General features: G+C 31.1%; 1 protein-coding gene and 1 long non-coding RNA gene across 8 annotated transcripts; one reads left to right on the forward strand and one right to left on the reverse strand.

The window, feature by feature from the left end:
• LOC110268561 lies at positions 2848 to 8160 on the forward strand. Its single transcript, XR_002356741.1, has 2 exons — positions 2848 to 6381; positions 6975 to 8160. It is a non-coding gene; the product is annotated as an uncharacterized LOC110268561 (long non-coding RNA).
• On the reverse strand, positions 11491 to 16234 carry LOC107623006. 7 transcript variants are annotated; one of them, XM_016325113.2, is made up of 5 exons: positions 15886 to 16228; positions 14475 to 14915; positions 13472 to 14133; positions 13201 to 13255; positions 12466 to 12783 (listed from the first exon to the last, which is right to left on the reverse strand). In XM_016325113.2, the coding sequence occupies exons 2-5, from the start codon at positions 14874 to 14876 to the stop codon at positions 12778 to 12780; spliced, it is 1125 nt and encodes a 374-aa protein (XP_016180599.1). In that variant the 5' UTR covers positions 14877 to 14915; positions 15886 to 16228; the 3' UTR covers positions 12466 to 12777. The 7 variants fall into 7 exon arrangements, 5 of the variants coding, with proteins under 5 accessions (XP_016180599.1, XP_020970652.1, XP_016180600.1 ...); XM_021114993.1 differs by lacking the exon at positions 13201 to 13255 and having other exon boundaries at positions 13472 to 13589; positions 13828 to 14133; positions 15886 to 16220; XR_002356739.1 differs by having other exon boundaries at positions 11491 to 12783; positions 13201 to 14133; positions 15886 to 16226.

A 17747-nucleotide genomic window follows, 5' to 3' on the forward strand; every position in this document is an offset into this window, starting at 1 on the left:
TACTATCTGATTAATTTTTAATTTATTTTTAAAAAATATAAGTATAATAATACGAATATATTTGTATTGAATTGAGTTAAATCGTTAATTTAAATTATAGTCATCTAAATTTTAAATTAAAAATTTTGTAATTTTAAATTATTTGAATAAAATTGGATGAAATAAAAAAATAAAAATCAAATCAACACAACACTATTCAAAATATTGTATCGATGTATCAAATTTTGAATTAGTTTTGCACAAATTTTAGATGCATTTAAAATTTTAAATGATTAATTTTTTAATTTACAAATTTTATGTTGTTAATTTTTTTAAAAAATATGAATACAATAATACAAATATATTTATTTGTATTGGATCTTTTCTTGGTGAAAGGGTAACAAAAAAAAAAAAAACACGAGAAAGACTAAGCTAAATCACTATGCAGAATTTGCAATAGGTTCCCTGGTGGTTGAAGCCAAGACTAATCGTCAATGTTTCCAACAGCACCTTGTTTTTGCCAAAGTGTCCGCGATCCTATTAGCTTCTCTAGGAGCCAGAGAAAACCAGATAGAAATACCACTTCGCATATTTATGTCAAACACGTTTGCAAGAAGACGAGATTCACTAAGATTCCACTGATTGACAAGCGTATATGCCTCCATGATCTAACGCCAATAAGAGACCACATCATATCGCTCACACTTCAGATCGAACTATCGAAGCACATTCACACCCGACACCTTCCCAGCGCTGCCAACTACCCAACGACCTTCGTCGTCCCACATCACACAACCAGAATCAAAGAAGACACTCCCATCACAATTCACCTTATAGAAACCATGTTCTGGCCGAACCCACTGATAAGTAACCAGCTCCCCAGAGTGGTGGAGTGTAGAATAAGTACATCCATCTGAATTTTAAATTTAAAATTTTATAATTTTAAAATTTTAAATTATTTGAATAAGTATGTATCCCAGATATACGAGTTAAAATTTTTAGAAAAAATATAAGTAGACAATAAAAATACTAAACAATGTGAACAATAGATATATCGGATGTTTATTTTATTTTTTTGGTGACTGAATGTTCATTTCATTAGGTGTACGGATGGTTATCTATTAATATATAATGATTAACTAGCCACACAGTGAATTCACACACTATTTAGCACTGTTAAATGATGGCTGAGAGAGTGACAACTGTCCTAGGTAGTTTTGTTTTTTTCCTCCTCATAATAGGAGATATTGGTAGCATTTGATTGACTGTTAACACATCACACGGATTGCCTTTCGTTGATCAGTCAAATGCTTTGATTTCAAATACTAAGCAAAACTCATTAGCGGGAATTTTCCCGAAAAAATTTTCGAATGCGTTTTAAACTTTTACTCTTCTTCAAATGAAATTTCGAATTTATCAATTCTCTCTCTCCCTCTCTCTCTTTCCTCAATTTGTTTCTCTCTCAATTCAATCTCATACACATGATTGATCGATGGTGAGGAATCGGCGCCACAGATAGTGATGCGAAGCGCGACGGCGACGCGCACAAAGTATGTTGCAGGGACAACCCAATCCCCACTGTTCTGAATCGGACAGCTTTGCTCAGGAAAGGCCAAGTCGTACCGCGGCTCACTCCACCCGCAAATATATTGAAGTTTCTCTGCTCAATGTTTTCCAATAATCTTTTTATGTTTCTGGTGTGTAGCAGTGTAGGTATGGCGAGTTAAAGATTTTGGATGTGCGGTGTAATCTATAATGTAAGTTACTATTTTTGAGTAGCACAACTTAAGTTTCAAAGGCAAAACACAGCTACTAATACTACCAATTTAGACTCTGTCCAACTATTTACTTCTAGCCTAAAATTATTTCGTTGTTATAAGTTTTTCCCAATCTTTTCTTTTCCTCAATCTTGCACTGTAATACTGGAGCAATAGTATACTGGAGGCCACCGATGCTGCTAAATCCACCGCCGGAGAAAAAAGTCATTGCAAAGAGGGGAGAGAAAAAATTGGAAGAAGAAAAATAGAGAGGAAGACCCAAAGCAGAAAACGTGGGAGAGGAGGAGCCCTTCAGCTACCATACACCGCCGCTTCACCGTCATCACCGCCGGAAAGGACCATAGCCACCGTGCCCTTAACCTGGTCTTGCTTTGCCCCCCTTATCTGTTCTGCCTCTTCCATGGAATTTATTTTGATAAATTTATTTTTTAAATTGCTATTTTGCTATTTTCTCTTTCTTCTCTTCCCTTGCCATTAAAAATCATGAGACAGAAGTGCAAGTATGAATTTAAGGTATTTTTCTTTCGTGCAATTTCTGTTTTATAACAGTGATAACAAATATGGTGACCAAAAGCATATATCATAATATTCACTTCTAGAGCTCATACATTTTCTTAATTATTCATCCAAAAACGTGTTTTGAGATCCATCTTTTAAAGATCTTATTCTTGAGAATCAATGATAGTACTATTAACATTGAGAATCTCTAAGCTGTCTTCTGATCAAATGATAATGGTATATGGATAAATTTTAGTTTGTTCAAATCTGCATTGTATAATCCTAAATTATTTCTGGCAAAATACACTATTTTTGCCAACTAAATTTATTTGAAGCATACTATTTTATATTTGCATTTTGGTCTCTGGTCATTATGTTATTTAATCTATACTTATTTTGGTTTATATGTTTGGTATGTGATACTGACAGAGATGTTTATATCCCAAATTTCTCCTCTCTTGCAGATTCCATGATGCAAATGCCGTGTCACTAGCATTTAGTGTTCTTGAGAAGCTTATTGAGCTTTTAGGGAGAAAAAGTAGCCTCATTGAAATAGGTTCTAAACTTCACACGGTATAGTACTACTACATAAGCTAAAAATTCCCTTCAGTATAGAAGAAACTTTTGTATCATCAATTTAACATTTTTGCTCTGGAATATATCTTCTGTCTTTTTTGTCAATGAATCGGTCTCATGTTCTTATTTTGCAGATCCATGCCATGTTTGATTTGGGTTATCTGTGGAGATTTCATCTACGACAAAGTCATAAATTTGGTTACAGTACATTTTATGTAGAGGACTGAAACTGAACTATTTTTAATTATGCTATTGAATAATTATCTGTTAGACCAATCTTTGTTGAATCTCCATTTGAATATATTTTGAACTTTGATCTGAACTTAATAGCTTGATCTTTTTGCTTAGCATACTGAATATTTGCCACCATATTCTTCTTTAAGAGTGGGTTAGTGCAAGTTGTTACCTTTTTGTTTATGGGATCAAAATTTATATCTTTTGTTTGATACTAATTATATCTAGATGAAAGGTCAATTTGTAGTTTATTACTTTACTTTCTTTGACAAAATGAAAAGTCACAAGAAAATTATATATTTGAAGTTTGGTTTCTGATCTTACTTTTCTTGAAAGACTAATTTGTAGTTTATTTTACTATTTTAATTAATTTCCAAAATTTTTATTTAAATTTTTTGTAAAAGTTATTTGTTTATCTGATCATTTGTTACAAATGAATGTGCCTTCAAGAATTAGCACGTAAGAGGGAGAGAGAATTTTTTAAGCATTTTAAAACATGAATATGTGAATTATGAAGTACTTCAGTATATCAGTGCTTTTTTTTTGTTTTAATTGGATACCTTTTTGGCTTTACTATGTTTATTGATATGCTATTCATTTCGAATTGGATGATGATGCTAATGGGTCATTTAACAATCCATCTTAGTTCTCTTTCTCTTTAATGTTTTTTTTTTATTGCATTATGTGTTGCTCATTGAGTAGAGGAAGATGGTCAGTATTTATTATGTGCTTTCTGCATAAAGCATATGGTTTTCTCTTGGTTTTAAAATTTCTTTCTTAGCACGTATATCTGATTTTTTATTTTTTTATTTCTAACAAGTTCTTTATGTCTGCTGTCATAATATTTTAGTCTGGAAGTCATTTTTAAAATTCCATTCATTCTTATGATTGGGAATATCACAATGAGCAGCACTGAAGCATTAAAAGCAGAATTATGTGAAAAGGCATTAATAATAACTCATTATTATCGTAATTTGCAATGGTCAGCATTAAACTTTTAATTAAGGTGAGGAGATAGATTTGCTGATAGATAAATGTCTTATACGATGATCTTTTCCTTTTTAAAGCATTTTATGGTGGCATTAACACTCTTTAAATTGACATTTGTTATTTAAGTTTGATGTTTTTTCATTCCTTTAACAATTGATAAATAATAGATGAGACTATTGGATAGCAAAACCAATCTTTGGTCTAACTTTTAATTTCCGGCATTAACACTCTTTAAATTGACATTTGTCATTTAAATTTGATATTTTTCCATTCCTTTAACAATTCATAAATAATAGAAGGGACTATTGGACATCAAGACCAATCATTGGTCTAACTTTTAATTTCTAACATTAAATGTTTCATAAATATATTAATTCATTAATATAACTTAACCATCTGTAATTTATTGTTCAATCTTATTTGGTAACAAAGGATAAAGAGAGCGGCGGTGTTCTATTGTTCTAATAATTCCACCATTTTTTTTTGAACGGAAGAGCTCAACACAACAAGTGGAGCATAGGAAAAACGAAGAAGACACAACTAGTAAAAGTACATTATAAAAACTAAATGATCCCCACTGTCATCTTCGGCATTGCCATCAACAACAGAAGGGATCCACACCTATCCACTCCTTATAGTGCATGGAGGACTGGTAGATGATATCTTCAACCCCTTTTCCTTTATTCTGAAAAATCCACATATTCCTTTCCAGCCAAATATTCCAGATAATGGTACAGAAACATACCATCCACCTCTTGCGCTCCTGTTTACTAGTTGATACCTCAGTCCAACTTTGAAAATGCTCCTTTAGCGTTCCCGGGCATGACCATGGCCTCCCAGCAAAACTTAGTCATGCACACCACACCTGCCATGAAAATCCACAACTAAGAAACAAGTGGTATCCAGATTCAATACTTTCATTACACAGCACACAGACAACATCCTCCTGGTTAACCACTCCTAGTCGACTCAGCCTTTCTTTCGTATTAACCCTTCTAGTCAAGACAAACCATATGAACAATTCAACTCTAGGTGGGACTAAGTCCTTCCAAACTATTCTAGTAAAACTGTATCTCGCTATATCCTCTGGAAGCATTTCCACCTGCATAACCTGCACAAAGGAATTAGTAGAAAATACATCTTGTTTATCAAATTTTCACACAACTCTGTCCTCTCTCCCATATACTAAATTAACCAGTCTTAAAGTTTCATGCAACTGGTTGACTAAGTCCAACTCCCATTGGAATAGCTCTCGCCTCCATTGGAAGTTCCATCTCCACTCTAACCCGTCCCAAAACCCACAGTCCCATGACAGATCCTCTTTGGTTTGAAACTGAGAAGAGTCTTGGAAAGAGATCTTTCAGGGTCCCATCACGCAACCATACATCCTCCCAGAATCGAGTTCCTCTCCCGTCGCCAATCTCCATAGACAGTCCATTGATCATTTTCTGTTTTAGTCGTTGATCCTTGAACTGTAGCTGGCATATATCTTTCCATGGCCCCCCGGATAGGTAGCACCTGGGATGACAACATCACATTGGGGTTGAGGTTGTTACAAGAGCATACTACCTTCTTCCATAAGGGGCAATCCTCCTTCGAAAACCGCCACCACCATTTAAAGAGCAGGGCTGTGTTACGCACCATGGCATCACCAACACCTAACCCTCCTAGCTTTTTGGGGGTCTGAACCACCTCCCATCTAACCATTGCCATACCAAGCCTACCATCCTCTTTACTCCATAGGAATCTTCTCTGTAAGGAAATCAGTTTTTCTGCAACAGCCTTTGGCATTTTATACAAACTCAAATAATAGACTGGCAGACTATTCAAAACAGATTTAATCAGCACCAGTTTACCAGCTTTATTTAGAATCTTGGCCTTCCAAATGCTCAACTTCTGCTCCACCTTGTCTATAATGGGCTTCCAAATCCTTATCTTGACCGTCATAGAAGAATTGTTTTATTTTTTGCTTAGTAGATAGTCGACATAACGACATTGTTTAATTCCATGAATTAATTCTAATTGCTTAAATTTATTATTTGCTTTAATTTCTTTCTTCTTTTGGTTTTAATTATTTGTTATGTGATCATAATTGATGTGATTTAGTGTTTCAGTGTTATCATGTTTGTGTATATGCAAAATGGGATGAAAATTTGTGTTCATCAGTGATGTTTTTACTGGACTGAGTGAAAAAAAAAAAGAAAAACAATTAAGCTCTTTCATTTCCTTTTTTGCAGCTTCGATACTTCTATAAGCAGCCACCACTATGTGGAAACTTAGTCCATAGTGTGCATAATTTAATTATAAGATTTTCTTCCTAAAATTTGTTTGGTAATGTGTTATGTTTGGTTCTTTCTATGCTATATATGTTTTGGCAAGATGTTATTTTTCACTTTTTTTCTTAAATAAAATAATCTCCCTCCTTCTTGATTTGTGCTTTATGCATTGTCTCGATTCAAGATTGAATTCCAAATCTAAATGCATATAGTATAGATTATATTAATTTTTTGTGAGTGTGTTTATTGGTACTTTGATTTCTTTTGTCCTTTGTTAGTAAAATCAAAATTAGCCTTCTAATATAATTTTTTATGGAGACAATATGTCATCACTTTATGGTTGGTTGGTTGGTCTATTTCAATCTATGCCAAATTAATAATCATAGACCTATAAATATAATTTAACTCATCTTTTTGTCTTTTTGTTCTCTTGAGTTTATTTTTCTTTTTTCATGATTGTTTTTATGAATAGATGGAGTGTTATTGGTAGAGTATGAGTACTGCAAATGTAGTTGAGTGTGATACTATGGTTTATTTATAGGTTGAAGTTTATTTCTTAGTAAAGTACCTTGCTTTAGTTAGGGCTTTTTGTTCTATTGTAAAATCATTTCTAAGCTTCACTCTCTGTCATGTTTTTTTGAAGCTGCAGTTACAATTGGTTTAGACAATTCTTAGGCCTATGTTATGGAACTTCACGAAACTACTTGGATTTTTAGGCTGAAAATAGAGAAAACAAATGCTTATTCCACAGGCTGTTATTTTTTTCTCATGAAGTTTTCTCTTATATTAAGATAAATTCCTCTTCTATTTATGTTGTGTTTATGTTAAACAAACTTGCCGCAAAAAATGCCACCATGTATCTGTGAATTTTCAGGTTCATATGTTTTCTACAGAGAATGGAGTATGTGTTGCATGGAGTCATTGCTTTGAGAATAATGACTGCTGGTGGTATACTCTCAGGAGTGTATCTAGCATCACATGTTTTACAGATTAAGAAGCAAGGTGATTCTGCTGATTTAATTGTCACACTTCAAACTATGACAAGATAATTGTTTTAAGTAGAATTATGTAATTCCTTTTTTCGTTAAACAAAATTTTGGCCATTGTCTTAAAGCATGATTTTTTTTTAATTTTCAATTTCTGTAGAATTTATTTTTCTTTTGGCTTAAAAATATTTTAAGAGTTTAGCTAAAAAGTGTATTAAGGGTAGTTGTTAAATTTACAAGTCCTAAAACTTAATTTTATTTTAATAAATGTATTACAAACTTCAAGTCTACAAAATTGTCCACAAAGATTATTTTTTCTGTCACCACCTTAACATTTAATAGAAACAAATTAATTGTGAGATCAAAATCATTCTTCTTGAGTTGTTTTTGTATCAAAATTTGAATAAATATGATCAATTACATGAACTATATACAAATTTTATGAAATCTAGAAAATTTATTAAATATTTTTTGTTTTGTGGTTAACTTCAATAAGCAGGTTAAACCCTAGAATTTGAAGCTTCTTGAGTTTGAAATTTGATCTTAGCAAGCTTAAACTCTAACCATTATGACTGGAGTTACTCCAGTAGCACTATAAGTCTTTTTTTAAAGGTGGTTATTAAGGTGTTGATGTCCAAGAAGTAAATACATTATCTTTTTTATACAATGTTGCTAATTAAATAAGGTGGTTATTATTTTGACAATCTAAAAGTTTCTCCAATAATTTCTGTGATACTGAAATGGATGCTGAAATGGTTGCTCATACTGGAGGTTACCATTGCAAGAGTGCGAGGTGGGACGTGGTTGTTCCTTCAGGTGTTGGTTCCTGATAATGCAGTTGCCCGTACTCTCACTACATTTTTGTAGAAAAAGCATTTTAGTTTTCATGCCATTTCATATTTTTGTAATAGTTTGTTAGCAGTTTTATTTTGATTTGCATTGGTTCAACATTTGTTGTAATCGTCTGAATCTATTGGAAAAGATTATCCCAATAAAGATTGGTAGCATTTGATTTTACTCATCCATGGTACAAGAGTTTGGATATTCTTTTTATATAAACTTTGCTAAAAGAGTAATTAAAGGTCTTGATTATAGTTATACATATTCTTATTTCTTCTAATATGGTGAATCGCAATTTCTTGGATATTTTGAATTTCACTATGAATGACAACTAAACTGCTTCTATTTACTAAGAGAAACATTTTATTTTAGACTAATAAGAATTTACAAATGGTAGTTAATTTGTTTTAAATCTTAAAAAAGATTCTTCTCTTTTCACAATTTTGTGAGCTTCTTCAATGGAGATTGTTGGTAAGCTTCCTCATGGGTTTTGGTAGTTTTTTTTTTATGTTAGCAGAAAATGTTAATATATATATTCAGCTCATTCTATCTAAAATTGTGCAATTGAGATTGAAAAAAGTTGTCCAAAATAAATAATACTTTTATTAGAAAGTTAAAATAATATTGGTGGAGTTGATTATATTGATAATTTGAAATGAATTTAAGTTCAATTTTTTTTAATGTTATGATTTTACGATTTGATTGGTATTATCTTAACAACATTGAATTTTTCAAAAGAGAAAATAAAAATAGAAGATTCATCGGATTTGAGGTTTAATTTAAAGTACGATGATTATATTGATTATTTTTTGTGAAAATTGTGAATCAAATATGTATTTATTTTTTGTTTAATTACTCTATTGGTCCTTATAGTTTCGCAAAATTTTTAATTAGGTTCCTATACATTTTTTCCTTTTAATTGAGTTCTTGCATCAAATTTTATTTTTAATTGGGTTCCTATACTTTTTTTTCTTTTATTTGGGTCCCTCCACCAATTTTTTTTTAATTGGGTCCCTATATAATTAAACTAATTACTTAAGAGGGACCTAATTGAAAAAAAAATTGGTGCAGGGACCCAATTAAAAGAAAAAAAAGTATATGGACCTAATTAAAAATTTCGCAAAACTATAGAGCCAACAAAGTAATTAAACCTTTATTTTTTAAATACTTAATTGATCTTTGTCCTTATTTTTTAAATGCTGAATGATATATGTTTAAATTGGTTTAATTACTCTATTAGTCTCTATAGTTTTGCGAAATTTTCAATTAGGTCCCTATACTTTTTTTACTTTTAATTGGGTCCCTCCACCAAATTTTTTTTTAATTGAGTCCCTACACCTTTTTTTCCTTTTATTTGAGTTCCTGCACCAATTTTTTTTTTTTTTTAGTTAGGTCCCTATATAATGAAGCCAATTACTACTAAGACGACCTAATTGAAAAAAAATTTGGTGCATGGACTCAATTAAAAGGAAAAAATATATAGAGACCTAATTGAAAATTTTGCAAAACTATAGGAACCAACAAAGTAATTAAACCGTTTAAATTTGACATATAACATCTATATTTGTTTTGAGACCGCCTTAACAATTAATATAAATAAATTAATTATGGGATCAAAATCAATCTTCTTTAATTGTTTTAGTATCAAAATTTGAATAATTATAATAAATTACAAGAACTAATTTTGAATTTTATAAGAACCAAAAAATTTATTTAATATTTTCTGCATTTTGAATAACTTAAATAAGTATGTTAAATCATATAATTTAAAAATTTTTTAATTTAAAATTTAATCTTAAAAAGTTTAAATTTCTGTAGGTCAATATGGGATTATAAAGGCAAGTAGGTTGGAAGTAAAATTTAGTTATAAAAATAATTATCTCACTTTTGTAAATCTTAATAAAGAGTTTTTGTGAATTATTATTATTATTTTTTTCTTTGGTATTTAAACGGTTTTTGTGAATTATTTTGATCAAGGATGAGAAGTATGTCTTAGAGGACAACACTCACATACAAATTCAAAATGTTCATGATAAACAGCAAGCACAAACATAAATAACTTATTTAATAGCTTATATAAAGAGATTTAGCACTTTTTTATACTCTTACTTTTATTTGAGGATAATTAAACTTTACTTTATAACTCAATTCTTGGGAATTTAGAAACTTATCTACTTGAAAAAAAATTATATATATCAAAATGGTTAAATTCCTGATTGTTTCTTAGAAAAATAATTATGATACATATAAGTTTTAATTAAACGAAGATAACTTTTTTTTGTTTAATTTGCTAATATGAACTCGAAAAGAAAAATTATTTAAACTATCAAATATAGAGGATGGAACATGTTTTTTCCTATATAATAGGTCGAACATTCTTTTAATCTTTCTAAATGACTGTGTCAATTTTTATCATCTTCCTATCTTTTATATTTCTTTTGTTTATTGTGTTTCCTTTATTGTTTACACTATTTTTGGAACCTTGCATTTTTAATTAGAAGGAAGTAGATAGTAGATAGTACAATACAACTAAAATATTCAATGGCTCTTTTCTTTGTGTGTTCTCTTTAATTTCACACCTTATTTATATTATGTCTTATTATTCGGTGTTAAAATCGGTCAAAAGACCATTATATATGTTACATACAATATTAGTATTCAATCCAATATTTTAAGCAAAGCAGTTACACCATCTAAACACTACTATTACTCGCGCGTATGCGCGGGGGCTTCTGCTAGTTCTAATATTAAGATTTAAGTGGATAATTTAAAAGTGTAATGTGTTTTTATTTGATTAGTAATTGTTTATGTTATTCAAAAAAGTTATTGTTATCTAACATAACTTAAATTTTTATATGACCATATCCCAGTCGGTTTATATACAACTACGTAGTTGTACATATTCTGGGTGCAACCATGTTTCTTTTTTTTTAAACTGTCATATTCAGGGTACACAGTCTATTTCGGGTGTAACTGTGTTTGTTTTAAACGGTCATATCCGGGATACAAAGTCTCTGGTTTGTGTATAAATGGTTTTTTTTTTTGGTCTGTGTACCGGGATGTGTAATAGGATAGTTAAAATCTAAATTTATCTACACATTACACGTTTCAATAAATATTATATTTTATTAATTTAAATAAAAAAAGCCTAAGTTTTTTTCAAAGTGGCACTTAGGAAAATAATGTAACTAGTATACTTTAATTATTCCGAAACTATGTCTTTTTTTTAATGTTAAATAATGAATATAATAAACAGTTTCCTATGTTTATCAGTTTCTATTTGCATTATGAAAAATACATTAGCTTTATAAACTTGATATGAGAAAAGTTAAAGATGCAAAATAGAAAACTTTGTAAACTACAGAAGCTAGTACACTTGAAGTTAATTGTTCATAAAATAGAGTATAAGATCTGAGTTATATATGTATAAGTAAGTATTCAGAATCGAGCATATACTTAAAACATATATACCACCTAGGTCACTAAGGGGATGTTTGCAAGTCAGAATTTTCCAGGGGAAAGGAGGGGGAGAAGGGCTTTTATTGTTAAGTGAAGTGCCCTTTTTATTGTTCAAAGCATTCCTATTTCCCTTCAAAACTCCAACTTGCACACATAACCCCCAAGGTGAATATTCATGCAGAATCATACCTTGATTCATTGCTTTAACGTGGCAATATTCATCCAAGAGCCACTTGGACCATATGCTATTGGATCATAGCTGAACAGGGATGCACTGAACAGAAACCAATGACAAGCCACCATGTGTAAGCTTATAGCCACAAAAAGAAAAACATGTTCATGTTACTCTAGGAGTAGTACAAGTTTGGAAATAGCTTTCATTAAAGTAACCATGGCAGGTACCAGATGAAATCAGGTGGCAATCAATTTGATCAATTGATATCACAATAATAAGATGAGGAAATTGCAAATAATAATTTGAAAGAAACTGAAAACTTGCCAAGTTTATGACTTAGGAGTAGCTAAAACCTTTTCAGCTTTCAATTTCTACTGCAGTTGCTACAAGTACCTTCTAGTTTTAAGGTTTCTCCAGAAAAACTGCTACTTTAATTCTGCAGACAACTTGACTATGTTACTTTCAGTTGATATATGTGACTACTGGTAATATCCACTAATTATTTCTCTTGCAGGGTTTTCCTACTCCAGAACTAAACTACCACCCCAAGGTTGTTCACTGATAAGACATAACCTTTCAACCATTAACTAGGACTCAGCATGTAACAAGTTGTGTGTGTATGTGCGTAGGACACAGCAGTGATCATTTAATTTGCAACACATGATAGCGAGACATGCATCAACATGTAACAGATATCATAATTGGATATGCAGAAATTAAAGTTTAAGGAAACCAATGAAATATTCGCATATCACGTGAATCCATGATAGCCGCAGGACTCTCAGCATGAACCTTTCTGCAAATACAGATATATGAGGCTCACAGGTGACCTGAATTGGAAGAGTGCAAAACTCCACAAGTCTATGGAAGTGTTGTCTCATCCACATTAGAAAAGCCAGCCCTGTCCAGAGCTGCAGAGCAAGAGAAAGGTGGCAAGCAACAATATCATCTGGAGAATCTGGAAGCATCATGTATATGCCTCCTACTCAGCCCTGGAAAATGCAGGGGAAGCATTACTAATATCTCAAATGATATTGTTTCTACTTCCAACATATGGAGTTAAAAGAGACAAATAAGTATTGCACATGTCTCATTTTCTTTTGTAAGACTTTAGAAAGCCTAATTGAGGAGGTCCAAAATTCATGCAAAACAATCTATCAAACTCACTTTGTATGAAAAAGAAAACATACAATAATATGTCCCATAAAGCATACCATTCATTGAGATTGCTAAATAAAAATCTTTAAAGATAATACTTAATTTAAAATTCAGAATGGTGTAATGGTTGCAGAACAAAAATTAAGATTGTAAGTGAAAAAATTGACAAGAATTACTTATTCATGAAGTTTAGCATATACATTCACATTAAACTACACCCCTAAGTAATAAAACATAAATGTAGGACATACTTCATCTTGCTTGTTACAGTTGAATGAGGCTAAGAACAAACTGTCATGAAACTCACTGAAAAAGAAGTATAAAGTTGGATTAGAAAGTTTGTGTCATCTGAAAGGAAGACTGTTTTCGGAAGAAATCAAATTTTTTAGCTCCACTAAATGTTCATCATTTGATATGTGGAGCGAAAGACGGAGATTTGTCATCAATGCTTCTTGTTCCCAACTTAAGGGTCCCGATGCATGTAACGCCTCTATTGTACAACGATACGCATCCAATTCTAACCTATGGATTTCTGCTGCCAATTCTTCTTGTGTAGGAGGTGAACGATTTCCTTCGTCATATTCCCTCTGGCAAACAGATTCAGCATCACTAAATGGACTATCCACATCTTCAAAAGGGCCTGCAGGTACAGGAAACTGCAATTTATAGGAATTCCTGCTTGTGATACTACAACTACCAACAGAGCATGTAATGCTATCAGCATCATTTGATTCAATGTTTTCTCCAAATGAACAACCAACAGCTCCAGTTAGTTTCCTCCGCTCAATGTCCATATCATACATCCCAATTTTTTTGTTTACAAAAGCAGGTAAACATTCTTCAATGATCACATCTCTTGGAATGCCAACACCATGTACCTTTTTGAGAGGTGTGGATGGATTTCTAACCCTTACTCTGTGACATCTGTCTTCATTCTCAATTGCTCTAAACTTCGGGGGAGGCTCAGCGTATGCCTCAACTTGTGAATGGCTCCTTCGTTTCAATGTTTTGAAAGAAACAAGGCGGGAGTCGAAAAAGCCCATATCTTTCTTTTCAGAGTGATAATCATTTGAAGCTGACAATTTTGTCTTTGTATTTGTCTTCTGAATTTGGGAACTAGAAATTAAACTCTGTCTTGGAATGAGTGTATTATCACGTTTTCCTTTCCTGCAGCTGGCAGAACCCTGTAGAGAAAGAAGGAAAGATAATTATTTAACCATAAAACAAGATAGAGAATTCAGAAACAATGTTAGAAAGTAAAACTCAACAGCTAACTAACACGAAAGGAAAATAGGGGAACCAAGAAACTGGCAACCTTGAAATAACAAGTTAAACAATCTAACGAAATAGCCAGTTCTCTAAAATTGGATTAGTTACTTTCTATCAAACAGAATATACTGAATAAATGCAACTTCAAAAGCCCACCAAAGTCGAAAACCAACCACATATATACAGCATATGATGCTTGGCAATTGCTAAAGAAGGACAACCAAAACAAGAGATCCATAAGTGAAAATACATGTACCTTTCCAACCAAAATCCACTTGTCATCTTGCCAAGATTGTCTCACCCGGATTTCAAATTTGTTCACTAGAAATTCCATAGAAGATCCAAGAAGCCTGACCGAAACATACTTGTTCCCCCAATCCTTCAAAACTGTAGCCATCTTCCAGGAATAGTTCCGGAAGACCTCAACAACATCACCTGGATTCCAATTCTCTGCTAGTTCAAGCTCAGGCGGACATGGCCTTATCGCCTTCCTAGATACTCGCTCCACAATCGCGCCACTAGCAGCACCGTGATATCCATCGTACCTAACAGTGTAACTGTGGCCATTCCCACATATGATCTCAGCACAGAGCCAGGAGCCAGAAGGCACCTCAGCTTTGCTCAACACTTCCACCTTAGTTCCTTTCTTGAATCTCATAATTGCTACTATATTGCTGAAAAATTCAAACCTGAACAGCTGTTGAGAAGCAAGGAAACATCTATAAACTTTTTTGCATATTCTCAGCTATTTAGGCAAAAAAATAATGAGAAGAATAATAAAAGAAACACATTGTCAACATGTAGAAGCCATATACTGATAATGATCTTAGCAATAATAAATGTATCTAATAAGCTTACCGAAGAGAAACCAGATTTTACAGGTAACAAAAATTACAAAACATTACTTTGAAACTCTTGAATTGAATTAATTTAGATCTTGACTTGTAAGACCAGGAAAAAACAAAAATTAGAGGCAATCATAAAGCATAATATTCTTTTACACAAAAATACGTTAAATACCCCAACTTCTAGCAAGTAATAATGTTCAAAGTATAAAACGAATATACAACAGCAAAATTTCAAAATAAAAACGCCGATACAGACACATACCAATCAGTGACGACAAAGTGCTATTGATCATAACAATAACGAACGCAATTAAACAAATTCATCACTTTTCTTCAAATGCTGAACACGATCGACTGTGCTTCACGCCACTGATTCGCTGAGTTTCAAGGTTCTTTCTTTTGTTTTAGCTTTTTTTAATATTTTCTCTTTTTTTTAATAAAAATTTTTGTTTGCTTTTTTGTATGGATTATATTCATTATGTGAAATGAATAGTACAAGGAGAAAAATAGAATAATAAAAAATCAAGCTCATTATTACTAAATCAGGTAATAACAGAAACAGAGAGAAGAATTCTGACTCTGTTTCTTCCCAAATTTCTCAGAATCCAAGCCAAAAAGACAAAAAGAAGCAACACCAACAGAAACATTGAAATTAGAAGCTCATTGACAAAATTACAGAAAATAAATAAACAAACATTAAAAAATGAAAATAAAAAAGAATAATGGAAAGTGAATTAGTATAGATTATGAGATTGAAAGGGAGGGAGCTGGAAAATCGTGAGAAGGAGGAGAAGAAGAAGAAGAAGAAAATTCACTGACCTCGTTGTTGTTGTTGTTCCGATTCAGAAGACGATCTTTCCGTCTCTCTGATTTTTCACTCTCTTCCTTCTCTTTGTTGTTGTGATTGCGGTTGTTGTAGCAATTTTTATTTTTCCCCTTTTGTTTTTATTTGAGTAATTATTTATTATTATATCATATATAATCATATTCCTTGTGTGTGTTGTCTCTTGCTAATTTTGTTTAAATTGAAATTTGAAATTAAATTAAAAAAAGAAGAAGCATAATTTACAAAGGTGAATTATCTTTGCGGAGCTGCCAACTGCCCAAGAATAGCTTGTTGAGGTGGGAAATAACAAATAACTGTTGCATCATTCTTATATTATTAATTTGTAAACATTCCTTGTTCCTTCTGTCTCTTCTTTTTCTTGCTTCTGTATTGCTTCAAAAATGGACATATGCATAAACTTGCTTAATCTAAAGGGAAAAAAGAAGAAAATATTTAGAATAATTACCAAATAAGTCTCTGAAATTTGTAAAAGTTTAATTATTTCGTTATTTTCTATAATTTTATTAAATTTATCATTAATTAGAATTAATTAAATATTTATTTTTAAATTAAAGGTATTTATAATTAAAAGAAAAATGCTATAGACTATCAAGATTTATTATTTTTTGTCATCAATTAGTTATCAACTCAATATTTTTAGTCTAATTTTTTTAATCTAATAATCTAACAACATACTTTATCCCATACTTTTAAATATTGATGATTAATTGATGTCAAAAAATAATAAATTTTGATGCAATTTAGCATTCTCCTAATTAAAAATCTAAATAGATCTTTGACTATATATATTTTAAAAGAAATATTCTATTAATTTTAACGTTTTTGACATAAAAATGACCTAATTAAAAAATTAAAAATATAGTATATATACACAATTAAAAAAAACAAGGATATAAAGACTAACAAAATAATTAAACCTAATTAAAAATTAAAAAAAAACAATAATTAAATAAAATTATAAAATAAAATAATTAAACTATTTTTAAAATCGAATACTTTATCACTTTTAAATTTTAAAATACACAAAACAGTATCAATATTTATCTTTGTTAGAGAATACAATCTTTTTTCAATTAAATCTAAAAAGTAAAATACAAAACAATCTCTAAACAATTTAGAAGGCTTTAAAATAGTCTCCGAAAATCTTTTTTAAAATTTTCAAAAGTAATTTTAATTAAGCATATCAAATTAAAGGAAAAATGTGTTATCTAATATAAATTAGGGTAAAGTATTAAATTGGTCCCTTATATTTGGATCTAATCCTGTTTTGATCCCTAAGATTTAAAGTGTCCTATTTGAATCTAAAAAATTTTCGTTTAACTTCAATGTAGTCCTGTCAAGAAATCAATGTTAAATAATTAACGTCACCATTCCACCAAACTTTAATGTCCTTCCCTGAAGAAGAGGTAAAAACTCGAGAGACATAGGATCAGCAGCGAATGTATCACCGCGAGTCACTGGCCTTGGTTCAAGTATATGAAAAACATTTTTAAAAATTTGCTTTTCGCGAGAAAATTTGCCGGTGGCAACAAAGACAACACCATCGTCACTTCTATCACAGAGAATTCCTCTCGGCAACGAAGACTTTGGTTATATAAGTTTTCTATATTTGAAAATTGAGTTCCTTTAATTATTTAACATTGATTTTACGGCAGGATTACATTAAAGCTAAATGAAATTTTTTTAAATTTAAATAGGACACTTTAAATTTATGAACTAAAATAGAATTAAATCCAAATATAGGAGACTAATTTAATATTTTACTCTAAAATTTAATATTAAAAACTATTTTGTATATTTTTAAATTTAAAAAATTAAAGTATCTAATATTAAA

This window comes from Arachis ipaensis, chromosome B10 (assembly GCF_000816755.2).
Source record: "Arachis ipaensis cultivar K30076 chromosome B10, Araip1.1, whole genome shotgun sequence".
Taxonomy (NCBI): Eukaryota; Viridiplantae; Streptophyta; class Magnoliopsida; order Fabales; family Fabaceae; genus Arachis; species Arachis ipaensis.

What these genes read in the sequence shown, in the direction of transcription:
- LOC107623006 (XM_016325110.2), bottom strand. Translation starts at nt 14,876, where the DNA reads ATGAGATTCAAGAAAGGAACTAAGGTGGAAGTGTTGAGCAAAGCTGAG. An exon ending in AGTGGATTTTGGTTGGAAAG is followed by an intron (nt 14,134 to 14,474) that starts GTACATGTATTT and finishes CTTTCTCTACAG; the next exon opens with GGTTCTGCCAGCTGCAGGAA.